Genomic DNA, 12,547 nt, shown 5'->3' with positions numbered 1-12,547 from the left:
TTCATCTAGCCCTAGCTGGGTAGCTCAATCGGTTAAAGTTTTCACTGCTGATCTATAGATTGCGGGGTTGGGTCCAGCAGGGGTTTAAAGATTTTCCCTAGATTACTCTGTACTAAAACTGCATTTTTTGACTTAATAAAAATTTTAAAGACTTCAAAACATTGTTGTACATATCTTCCATTTTTCAGCCATATCAAATTCCTCCTTAATTGTCGGGATGACACTCACTAAATACTATGACTATATGATACTTGCACATGATTATCTAACACCTGCTTAATTCAAAACTTTCAATTTGCACATTAAAGAATAATTATGTCAAAATATTCAGTAATTTAAACACCTGAGGAAAAAAAAACCCCACTTATCAAAATTTAAATACAGTAAGAACAAATATCAGGCCAAACAAAAGATTAAAAATTTTCTCTCTCCTGACTGCACGGGTTAAGGACATGTGCGATATTTCTCAATAATATATAATTTTTTGTGACAATTCTCTTGCATTTTATCTCATTTATACAAAAATTACAGCACATTTTGATAGCTCGATCCTCAGGTTGTAGTGAGTAAAACTGTAAAGTAAGTTCTTATATGTACACATGTATTTCAATAAAACAGAAGGTTTATATATGCAAGGGCATTACTTAAAGAAGGGGGGAGGGATCTTTGGAACAATTCGGGATCAAACCTGGGACCCTTGCATTACCAGTTGGGTGATCTAACCACTAAGCTAACTAGACTGATATACAAAGTATGGCAATATTAAGTACTACAACATAAAATTTAAACCTATTTCGGAAATCATACAAGAACTCTTCATATCTGGGAGATGAAAAAATATCTTTAGTGGAAATGTCGAATATGTTCTTAAATCAACCCATCACTAGATCTGTATAAGAAAAAAAACAAAATGTTTATAGTGTACTTCAGCATAAAAGGTGAACGTTGCATTTATTCACCGTCATGACATCATTTGCCATTGTGATGTCATCTAACCATCCTTTTCCCATCGTGACTTAAATCTTTCAAATTACGTTTACCATTGTGAAGGTACGTCTCCCACGGATGACTTGTTCATAAAACAAAAATCATATTCTCAACTTTTCCCCTCCCTGACAGAAACAGTGCAAAAGTGAAGTCATTCACTACAACACTTGTTGACTTTTGATATCAGATGACATCTTGCTTCAAAAACCCATGCAAGTGATATTGCACCTCGCCTACTGGCCTCCATGAATATGATTTTCCTGGCGTTGACAAAGTGAGATGGTTGAGATGAATATATCACTTCCGTGGGGTTGATAAAGTACACAAGATGGTCGAGATGAATAATATATATCACTTCCATGGGGTTGATAAAGCAATGTGTCAACCTCATCAAGTCAATATTTGTATAATACATTTAAGTCTTTTATTTCTTTGTACATCAAATCGTATGTCTATACTATGTATCATAGTTATAAAAACAACTTGACACATTAAGTGTCTACGACATCAGGTTGCAGAAGATGAAAGAAATCATTCTTTAGATGGGACCACACTGATGATATGCATTTTGTGTACACCTCTTTAGGGTGAAGAGTTCATTGTAAATTCATACTTCATTTAAGATATCTTAATTGCTAATTTAGTTAATTTTACACAGAAGGATAACGATTTTAATTAAGTATTTTATAAATGAAATATAGATAAGAAATAAGAAATTGAACCCGAAACAAATGCAGTACAAATTGACAATTCTAATGTTCATTACATTTCTTATGTTAATACGCTTAATCTATTTCTAGTCTAAGAGATTATACAACTCCATAAGGCTAATATCAACAATAACTTCAACCCCCCAATAAAGTACATATTTCATTGATTTAGAAATACATTCTGCTTTCACATCAATCCTGTAGACACGAAAACACTAATTCCGCAGAAACACATCCTACAGTTTTCAGAACAAACCACACTCTTGCACAGCTTGTAATAATATCATTTTGATAATACATGAACATTTACAAAAAAAATTAAAATTTGTACATGTATAATGTATAAATAACTCCGTACAAGTAACCAGATAACATTGGATCAGATTACCTGGATACAACCAAAAAAAAAAAAAAAAAAAAAAATACTCATATGGTTCCTAATCTTTTATCTAATGAAATCAAATTTCAGTCATCACACCTTATACTGTACACATAATACAAATATAAATATACACCAGATAATATATACCACTCAAATAAATGCTGGGGTACTTTCTTTTTTCTCAGACTGAAACCTGAGGTATTAACTAAATGGAAAATTCAGGTCATGGGATTAGAGACAAGAGTAGTAGAATAGAAGATATGTAAACATATAAAGGATAGACACTTAATCCAGGGTCGATTTAATCCTCAGGAATGAATGTCCTGCACACACAAAATCCTAATTTAGACAGTCTTTTCACGATCAAGGTTTAGGATTTGTTTGTTGATTGTGATGTCTTCATCCTCCACACTTAAAACTTTATCTCCAAACACAGGATATCATAAATAAAGCAGATTTATTTCTTTTTTTTTTTTTTTCAAATCAAAATTTGATTTCAAAATGTGTCTCGCTTCCTCTAATCTATTGAAAATCTCTAGACTTCAGGTTCTTTTTTTTTTTTTTTTTTTTTTTTTTAAAAAGAGGAAATATAGAGAGAGAGAGAGAGAGAGAGAGAGAGAGAAAAAAGAAAAGAAAAAAGAATCCAATGGAAATGGGCTACAAAATAGGCTTACTGTGATCTTACACAACAGAACTGTGAATCCTGGAATGCTATTCTATCCAAAGATTTGCAATAAAGCCAATATTTTTTATATTCTCAATGCTCTAAGGAGACAGACATATTTAACTTACAATGCTGATTCTGTTCACACTGTAACAATTGTTTATCAACAGGCAAAGTTATGTTTATTTAACGACATGGGATAAACTCCCATATTGTACCATGAAGAAACACAAAATCCACAATGTTCAAATCCAATGAAAAGAGGAAAGGGTCCATGTTTGTAGATGGAGGCCATAATTATATGTTGTCTCTTTTAAGAGTTACAGTTTAATCTCAAATCCATCAAAAGCTAAGCTAAGCAAACAATAATCATTTCATGTCCCCTCACTACAAATCAATGTAATTACACTTTAATGTCCTTGGAAGTCAACAAAATATTTCTTTTTATTTTCTTCTATAGAACTGGTAGAAGTGACATAAAAAGTCAGAATTTTATTGAAAAAAAAAAAAAAAAAACAACCCCAAAATTCAATTCTAATAGATTCTTTTGATAATTGGCATTAACAAAATGATAGCCTAAATCAACACTGACTCTTTCTCTCTACCAAAATAAAAGATTTTGTCCTTAAACAGTGATCAAACAGATAAAAGCCACAAAAAGTCTTTAAGATAGCCAGGATTTTCTTGTAATTGAGGAAGAAGATGGCATTGAGAAAAATCATACCTAGGAACTTGTCTGATAAAATACAATTTGAATACACTAATAATCCCACAATTTTCTCTACTTGTGGGTAAGCAAACAAACGACTGATTTATCCAGCCATTGTACATGTGGCATGGCAGTAGAGCAAAAATCTCAGTTGAGGCTTTAGTCCATTGATGTCATTTAATTGATCAGACTTGGAGGATTAGGAAATCTCTGACCAGGATGCCTGCTTCATCTCCCCCAATTAGGGAAGTCTTAAGATTATCCTGCATATGTAAGATAAGATCACCAGGCTAAATTGAACATAAATCCCTATTTTATCTGTCCCTAACCACTGTAATATCCTATGAAAATTACATTTCTAAACCATTCCTTCTTTAGTGGAATGAAAAGGTTGTGATTATGAATAATAAATTATTGATGACAGTTTCCTTTTGGTACAAAAAGTTTTCAGGACGGGTCAGAGGAATTCACCTTTGGACTAATGAATATAAAAACAACAAATCTAATGATGCAAAAAAAATTCTCCACAGGTTTCAGAGTTACTGTGTTGTTAATATGTAAGTATAACATCCAGATAAAGCGATCTGTGCCAGCTCATTAATTTTTCATACCGCTAATTCACATCATTAATTAAAATGTAAAATCACTTCTCAAGATAGAAAAATGTCATTGGAAATAATAATTGAAACCTCATTAATGTCCATCATAATAAATTTTCCACCAATCAACTAAACCCAGACTAGATTTCCTAGTAAGAAAATTATGCATGCTTCAGAGAACACCACAGCTGTAGATTTTGACAATTTTTTAATTTATATATATAAAAAAACAACCCACACATACTATTTTAGATCTTAATGGACATCAGTCTGCTGTGAGAAAATTTGCTAATCTTTTTGATAAACATCCAATACCCTAATCTCTTGCCTAACTAACCCACAATAGACGGATCATCCCTAAAAGTGAAAGTTGTTATTTTAAAAGATTAACCATTTAAGAGCAGTTAAGAGTTTGTTTGTATTTGAAATAATCATATTTAATCTAGCTGTCCTTTTCTGAAATCTAAGTCGATTAAATGCTTTTCCTCCAGTAGGAAATGTACTGGACACACTTTTTCGAGGACTACTCTGCTTTTCATTATCTTAGTACTCACAATGTATTTATAAGACACTCACTGCACAAAACTAACTTCAATTCAAAGATTTTCCTTTCAAGTTTAGTTATTGATATTTTACAAACAATTATTTATTTGCAAGCCAGATATATATGCAACAGCCGCAAAAAAAAAATTAAAAAAATTTTAATTAAAAAAAAAAAATTCTTAACACATGTATGCGTTTCTGAATATAAAAGCTGGTTAACAGTAAGTAGTCTATCAACAATTCAAGGATGTTGAAATTATTTTTTTTTAATTATTGAAAGATTTATACTTTCACTATAAATAATAGTATGCAGTGATTTCAAATTATGCAGCTAAATAAAATCTGCAAGCTTTAACCCCTTTCAGAGTGAAATTCAAATCAGTCAACTTAAAGATGGTTAACTCGGTTCAGTCATCATGGTCATTGTATGCAATTGTTTTCCCCACAAAGATAAACATGTATTTGAATCTTGGATATGCTTTGTAGTATTTCAGTAAAACAGTTGTTATGAATTAAAGGAATGTCTTCAATATTCAAATAAAATAATGCAGAATTTTTTAGCATGAAGTTAATGTCCTTCCAACTGCAATAAATAACAATACTGGGGGGGGGGGGGGGGGGGGGGGAGGCAGCATTTTTATGTATGCAATTATAAGATACACACATTAATACATGTGCACATAATGTCATTTTTATCTGTAATGTTATTTATTCCCTGTAAACACAGGTAAGCTTTCAAACTGATAATTTCATCATGGAATACTTGTTTAGACGAAGAAACAATTAAACAGAAAATTGATCTTTATTTGGTTGAATTGGAAGATGAACTGAAGGCAAATTGTGACCAAATTAGCACAATATGCAATGGCTACATATAATCTTTACAATTGAAATCAGGAAAGGACGGATTAAAGATTATCTGGTGACGAGTGATATTGATCTGTGTATCAAAAGATACCTGCTAGCTGTGATGACTTAACATAAGCACAATCTATTGTGTATTCAATCTAATTAATATTATTCAAGATGACTATATCCCTGCTAGATGTGATGACTTAACATGAACACAATCTATTGTGTATTCAATCTAATTAATATTATTCAAGATGACTATATCCACTGAACAGAGTTTACTGCAAATCTACACACATATTGTACAACAATCATTCTTTAAAAAAAACTCAAAAAGAATTCTGTTTGTTTTTCATGTGGAAGAGTTGTCTTTTCTTTTCAATAAAATTAGTTATCTGCCAAAAGAAAATTGTGATTACCTTTACAATTTTTATGAATACTTAATTATCATAAATACATTAAACAAATTGTTAAAATATCTACAGAGAGGACTTCAGTACCTCACATCCTTAAAACAATCATAATGTAGTAAAAATTCAGTCCTCGTTAGGCCCTAAATTCATTATAGTGACTGTACAGGAAGTATAGTTTAAAATAAATCCAACACTAACATGATTAATATCCTTGAAAAATCATTCTGTTTTTGATGTTATGAAAATCATTGTTCATAAAAAGTCGCAACATTGATAAAACTTTCTTTGAAATAAAAAAAGCCAAAAAATTCCATCCACCCACGTAACCCCCAGAACAACATAAAACTCTACCAGTTGCAGCAGTCGCAGCCAGCCCCTGGCCAGGGAAATTGGTGTTGCTCTTCTTTTTTATTCTTTGCTCCATCTGAATTTGTGAAGGTATTTCCTCTGCAGGTGCAGCTTGGGGAATCTGGGAAAAGAGCAGAGTGTCCTTTCATAGACTATTCCTGGGCATGTTACTTTCTGTATCAGAATGGTTTGCCGAGTAAGTCAAAACAAGACAAAACAGTTTCTTTTATAGTCCTCCAAACAATTTGATATTTGAATCAGTAAAACCAATTTGCTAAAATGTCATCTTGTACTTTCTGATACTGTATTAACAGCATGGTGTATACTTAAACATGTTTACTGAAATTTTTATTTTTTTTAAATTATCTGTCTATCACTCCAAACTCCTCCCATTTTACTGGCACAAGGCATATTCTAGATATCAAAGACATAATCTATATCTGACAGACTGATGTATCAATTAACAAGTACAATTTGAATTTTTCCTATGCAGTTCACACCAGAAAAAGATGAAAAAGCTTACTAATGTTGTCTGCTTGAGTTGTTCTAAAATCATTTTCAATTTATACAATTTAATTTCAAATCACAGTCATTGGTAGGCAATCACCACAGTTATCATTTTTAAAATGGAAAATTGCACAATGTTCTGTAATGCACATAGTAAGACATTACAAACATATATATCTACATATGCACATCCATTAAATAAAGGTCCAGTGTCATGTATGATGTCCTGTATCGTTATACAAAATTTATTTGAAAATTCACTTTGACATTGGTCATCATACTTATTCAATGATGCATGACTAATCCTTTTGAATCAATGATTCTTGACTACAGGACAGAGCAAGATCATCATAAACATTCTGAAATCTTTATGAAAGTAATATTTGTAAACTAAGTTGTCATCTAGATATTTGTAAAAAAAAAACCAAAAAACAACCAAAACTATCTATAGATCAAAGTCAGTTGCAGCAGTAACTACTTCAGTAAGAGAATTTGTACATTTGTTTGTATTTGTACATATAAATTACTTATATAGATGTGAAGAAGTATATGTTACTTTGATTTAAAATACTATCAAGTGTTTTTGTTGGGCTCTGTTCAACTTTATTTCAAATTTGTTTGATACCATGAAAGTCAAGACGGTAATATTTCTGAACAAAAAAAACCCCAACTTCTGTTCTGAAAGTGTATGCAACATTTAATAATCCATTCATCATGTCCATCATCCATTCACTAATAAAACTGACTTATGTAAGCAATATAAAATATACTTTAATGTTTGTCCACACTCCATACCATATACTATGCATGTCAGAATGGCTTTTATCAAAATAATTCATCTTTCTTTAGAACTCTTTTACATCATAAACAATTTGTATTACTTATATTTCCTCCGATAACCATGTATGTTGAGTACTTATGATGTACAAATTAACAATGTAAAATACTAATGTAATCAAGATCTGATTGGACCCCAGGGGACAATTCATTTCTAAAGATTAAACTTGAAAGCATAACAAGACACTCTCCAAACAATCAACAAGCTCCGATATATCTCTTCAGAGAATAAAATATAAAGTGATTATAAATTGACTACTGTACTCTTAAGAATGCATGCACACAAAATGTTTAACCATGTCTTCTAAGAGAATGTGAGACAATGAATCCCTTACCTCGCTTGCATTGACAGCTGTCGGGGTGTTCGCAGCCACCCATGCCTCAGCGAAGGTCTCCATTGCAGCATGGAAATCCATCTTATTGATTCGAAAGTTCAATCGAAGACTTTTAAACTCATGAAAACGCCTGAGTAATATACAATATGTTAAAGCCTAAGAAGGGCGGATTAACGTGAACAGACGGCATGAGGAAAAACTTCAGGAAATGCTCAGATGAGATAAGTGAAGGAGTTTTCAAATGTCACCATGCATCAAAACTGAATCGTCTGATAGAGATACAGCGACACATCCGATCTTTGCGCGCCTAACATTTCAATAACATTCAAATCCCTAACCCTGGCCAGTTAAAGACATCGTTTATCCCTAAGAGGATTAGCAGACCTGTTTACAAACAATAATATCAACTGCGCGGAACTATATTTTAATTTTTATACGGATATACACTAAAGAAAAGAATACTTAACAAATATTTGAAATGCTTATTTAATCTGAAATATTACGCATATCATACAATTAAACCATATATTTTTATTTACAATTCCTGTGTTACAGCGTATGAATATTCTTTCACGCAATAAGCCGGAAAAACTTGGAAATATGTACCATCAACGGAACGCTTGAAGTATTGCAGTTTTTACACACACGTGGAAAAGTGTCAAACTGACATAGATATATCAATAAATATCCCGTCTATAGTAGATCTATACGGTGTAGGGGCAAACAGATATTTTTGTGTGACTGTTAAATGCACAGTTAATGCAAACGTATTTAAGTGACAAGCATAAACTTTTTAGAGATTGTTTTAGCGTTATCAGCAGATAAACACAGTGCTCTGTCGTCAACAACCAACATGGCGGTCAGAACCCTTGTTGTCGTGTTGGCAGTAATAACAATTTGCAGTTCTGCAAAATACAAACAAGGAGAAAAGGTTTGGAGTATTCACACGTAAACATTTATATGAGGAATGTGTTTATATTTTTACACACACCAACACACATTCATATAAAACCTCCATGTAGATGTTATTTGCATTCCTTATTTAGTAGTTCGAATTTCCTCTTTTTTGTTTAGTATTCTTTGATATCAATATCAGACTTATGATTTGCACTATGTTAGAAGTTGCAGTTAAGTTGGAAGTTGTATTGATTCAATTGCATAATGATGAAGCAAAAGTATTGTCAATTGATTTCTCGACATTGCTTTTAACAATTTCTTAGAAATTGTAGTATGTTGACTTTAATATTAATGGAAAACACAGCACTGAGCAGAGTGCAAAAAGAATGATTTTTAACCCTCCTCGAAGTATGTGCATTAAAATGTAGACGGTTTCAGATTTGTCGCTTTATACTGAAATGATTGAGATAATATTGCAGGATCAGGATAAAATGTGGGACCCCTGTATTTGCATTCAAGTGTTTAACTTTAAAATTAAATACCACCAAACCATTCCTCCTCAGTTTCACAGTTCTTCACTGCAGAATTCTCACACTCCAAAGTCTTTCATTGCCATATGGGTAATTTTGTTGAATTATATTGGGAATAGGAGTAATTCAAAGCTCATTTAAATGCTGCACCTATTCAATACTGCCTCGTTAATTTTGATTACCAAGTCTCATTACATACGTAGAAGAAATGCAACATCTTTTTGATGCGTTATATTTTTACAGTATTTTTGAAAACTATGCATACTGAGATTAAAAATCTGAAATTGTTTACAATTTTGAGTTTCATAATGGTGACATTCGAGAGGCAGGATGAATTTGTTTCTTGATCATATATAATATTTCATTAGATTGTTATTTTCACTCATGTTCTCTTAGGCAAGTGTTGCTATTAGAAAGTTAATGACTATTCAGACTATCTGCTGTGTTCGCTATTACAACCTTCACAATGATTGAATAAATAATACAAAGTTCCCAAAATGTGCCAGTTCACCAGGCACCCTGACAGATAGCTGGAAACCAAAACCTTAAGAATAAAATTGCAGAAGATTCTCACACGTAAACTACAGTAGGGTCTGGATCTAAAGTTATAGATTTAGAGAAATAAACTCATCACCAACACATCACGAGAATGCACACAAGTATTTACTTTTGCATTCACAGGATGTGTGGGTGATCTATTTTTTTTTTTTAATTTATGACAGGTAGAATTTGAATTTTATTGGTCCAAATGGCCGGAAGATTTTAAATCTCAATGTGTTTGAATAAATAAACATTTTTACAATCAAAACATTTGATCAGTTATAATGATGGACATTAAGCATGTTTTGATTTTCTAATTTGGATGTAAACGTCTTGTCTGAAATGATCTGTATCACATTTAACATATTCAAAACATTACTAAATACTTCTAGTTAATATGACCAGGATAACATCATCGCTTGTGTTGAAACATGTTGGTAATTAAAGAGAAACTTGGATTTTTGTATCAGTTTGTATGATTATTTTCAGGTTATTCTGTATGTGAACAAAGTTGGGCCATACTTCAACCCCCACGAAACATATCACTACTACCAGTTGCCAGTGTGTCGACCCAAAAAGGTATTGAAACATAGAAAATTGTCTACACTATTTAAGTTTTTAGGTCACCTGAGTCACTCAGGTGACCTATTGCAGTTGGTCTTCGTCCGTCATTGTGCTTTATCCATCGTCCGTTAACAATTTTACATTTTTAACTTTTTTTTGAAAACTACTGTTTTTGGTGTGAAGCTTCTTTGGGATTAGAGGAATGTAAATTGTGAAATTTGTGATCTTAGCTCCCCCAGGGCTTCATGGATGGGGCCAAAACTTCAAAAATACAAAATTTTCAGAAATCTTCTCTTCTCCCACACATGTGGGAGAAAAACCAAAAGCATGGTTATGAATTTCCAATTAAACCTGCCCAATACCTGGTTCAGATGCCCAATACCTGGTTCAGAAATAAGCACAACTCTGAACCTTACTTAGCTAATTTTTAAAGGTGTGCAAGTGAATTGAAATATTTGAGCTTGACATAAGCCTAGATTACCTTGGCTTAAGTCATACAAGTGGCCATAAGAGTTCGAGAGGTCGAAGGTTGAGTAAAATCTGAAAATTAAAGGTCCGCCTGTTATGGTTCAGATTTTACAGTAACTGGAGTACATATTTACAACATCCTGACATTGTTTTGACACATCCTTCATATTTTTAGGTAATTGATTTGATTTCAACAACACAGAACTTTATTTTGCATAGATAAAAAGATTTTTTAAGTTTATGTATTTATTTGTTCTTTATTCATGTTAAGATAGACGTACATATTTACTAGTAGTGATGGGGCATCGGTTCACTTTCATAATCGATCATCGGTTAGAATCGGTTGCTGCTTCCAATGCGATTTTCCGATTATAATCGGATGTTACATTTTTACTATATAAAGCATAATCTTGCAGGTTTTTTAAAAAAAAAAAAATCTTCAATTATATATCAATTAGCTAATATCAATATAAACTCAATATGATGTTTTCTATGTTGTCTTGATGCTTTTGCACTTTCTATATAAGCACTTTATAGTTCATAATCACCTTAGCTTTGTGCTGGTTGGATAGTTGGATATATAACTAGCTCATAATTATGATGGATGCCATTGGAAGGTGAGATGCATATCCATATTGAATCTTACACGGAGATCAGAGACGGAAATTTAACTATATATTGTTCAAAATTAAAACATAAAAAAGTACTAGTGCAGATTTGTTTTTTATTCAATACAAAGCATTACATTTCTTAAACAAATAGTTAACAGCTCTTTCTAGGAGAGAAATAGCAAGATAAACTAAACACCAGTATGATGTAAAACTCAGCATTTTAATCTATAAACTCATAATACCATTCAATCTCTCACCAAAGTTTACTCATGTTTTTGCTCAAAAAAATAAACAAATCTACATTATCTGCACTCAGCCTACTTCTCTTTTTTGACATCAACCCACCAGCAAGAGAAAATACTCTCTCTAATTCCGGAATGCGCTCTATGAGATGTGTGGATCCGATGATCGATTATGAAAAAAAATAATCGATCATCGGAATCGGTAGCTTTTTTTCGTCGTTAATCGATGTTTTCTGATTATCAGTACAACACTATTTACTAGACAAATTTCTCATGTATACCGAAGTTTCGCTGTCAATAACTACACAGAGCACAATCCTCACTATTTCCAGTCGCTTTACACAAAGCACACAATCCAATAAATAACAATGTTTCCTTGGCATGTCTCTAAATTATATTCTCAAGATTACTGTCTCTTTGTCAAGTCTAAATCAGTTGTAAATTTTATCTATAGTCGAATTATATAACAAAAAGAGAGCGCAGGTGGGGGGTTAAATTTACCAAATAAACAAATAACTTTCCACTCCTTAAGAAAACACAGGCTATTTGTCACCTAGTTAAATACCTCATTAACACAACCGAACTAGCCCTGACATTCAACGTTATCAAGAAAAGGTCCAAATGGAAATAATTATATATTGGAGTGACGCTACCACCACTTTGAGAGATTGAGAGTGAAATATGTTTTATGGGACCCAAATTTTGCTTCGATAGATCGAACTTTCGAGAGATTGAGAGTAAAATTTGTTAAGTTATACAGGGAAAAAATCGGCACAGTGATTTCACTTCGAGAGATCGAGAACTTCAAG

General features: G+C 32.2%; 2 protein-coding genes across 2 annotated transcripts in view; one reads left to right on the top strand and one right to left on the bottom strand.

The window, feature by feature from the left end:
• LOC125646781 (uncharacterized) overlaps nucleotides 1-8,424 on the bottom strand; it is a 29,367-nt gene extending 20,943 nt beyond the window's left edge. The window contains exons 1-2 of the mRNA XM_048873309.2: nucleotides 7,887-8,424; nucleotides 6,211-6,328 (exon numbers count right to left, since the gene is read on the bottom strand). Of these exons, the coding sequence (XP_048729266.1) occupies nucleotides 6,211-6,328; nucleotides 7,887-7,967 (199 nt within the window). The 5' untranslated portion in view covers nucleotides 7,968-8,424. The remainder of the gene's footprint in view (nucleotides 1-6,210; nucleotides 6,329-7,886) is intronic.
• Nucleotides 8,425-8,530: 106 nt separating this feature from the next.
• The window catches only part of LOC125645625 (transmembrane 9 superfamily member 1-like), a 67,048-nt gene continuing 63,031 nt past the window's right edge, over nucleotides 8,531-12,547 (top strand). The window contains exons 1-2 of the mRNA XM_048871252.2: nucleotides 8,531-8,817; nucleotides 10,343-10,432. Coding sequence (XP_048727209.1) covers nucleotides 8,740-8,817; nucleotides 10,343-10,432 — 168 coding nt within the window. The 5' untranslated portion in view covers nucleotides 8,531-8,739. The remainder of the gene's footprint in view (nucleotides 8,818-10,342; nucleotides 10,433-12,547) is intronic.

This window comes from Ostrea edulis, chromosome 6, assembly GCF_947568905.1.
Source record: "Ostrea edulis chromosome 6, xbOstEdul1.1, whole genome shotgun sequence".
Classification (NCBI taxonomy): domain Eukaryota; kingdom Metazoa; phylum Mollusca; class Bivalvia; order Ostreida; family Ostreidae; genus Ostrea; species Ostrea edulis.
The sequence above is the reverse complement of the archived record's forward strand: the minus strand, read 5'-3'. Positions and strand labels throughout refer to the sequence as shown.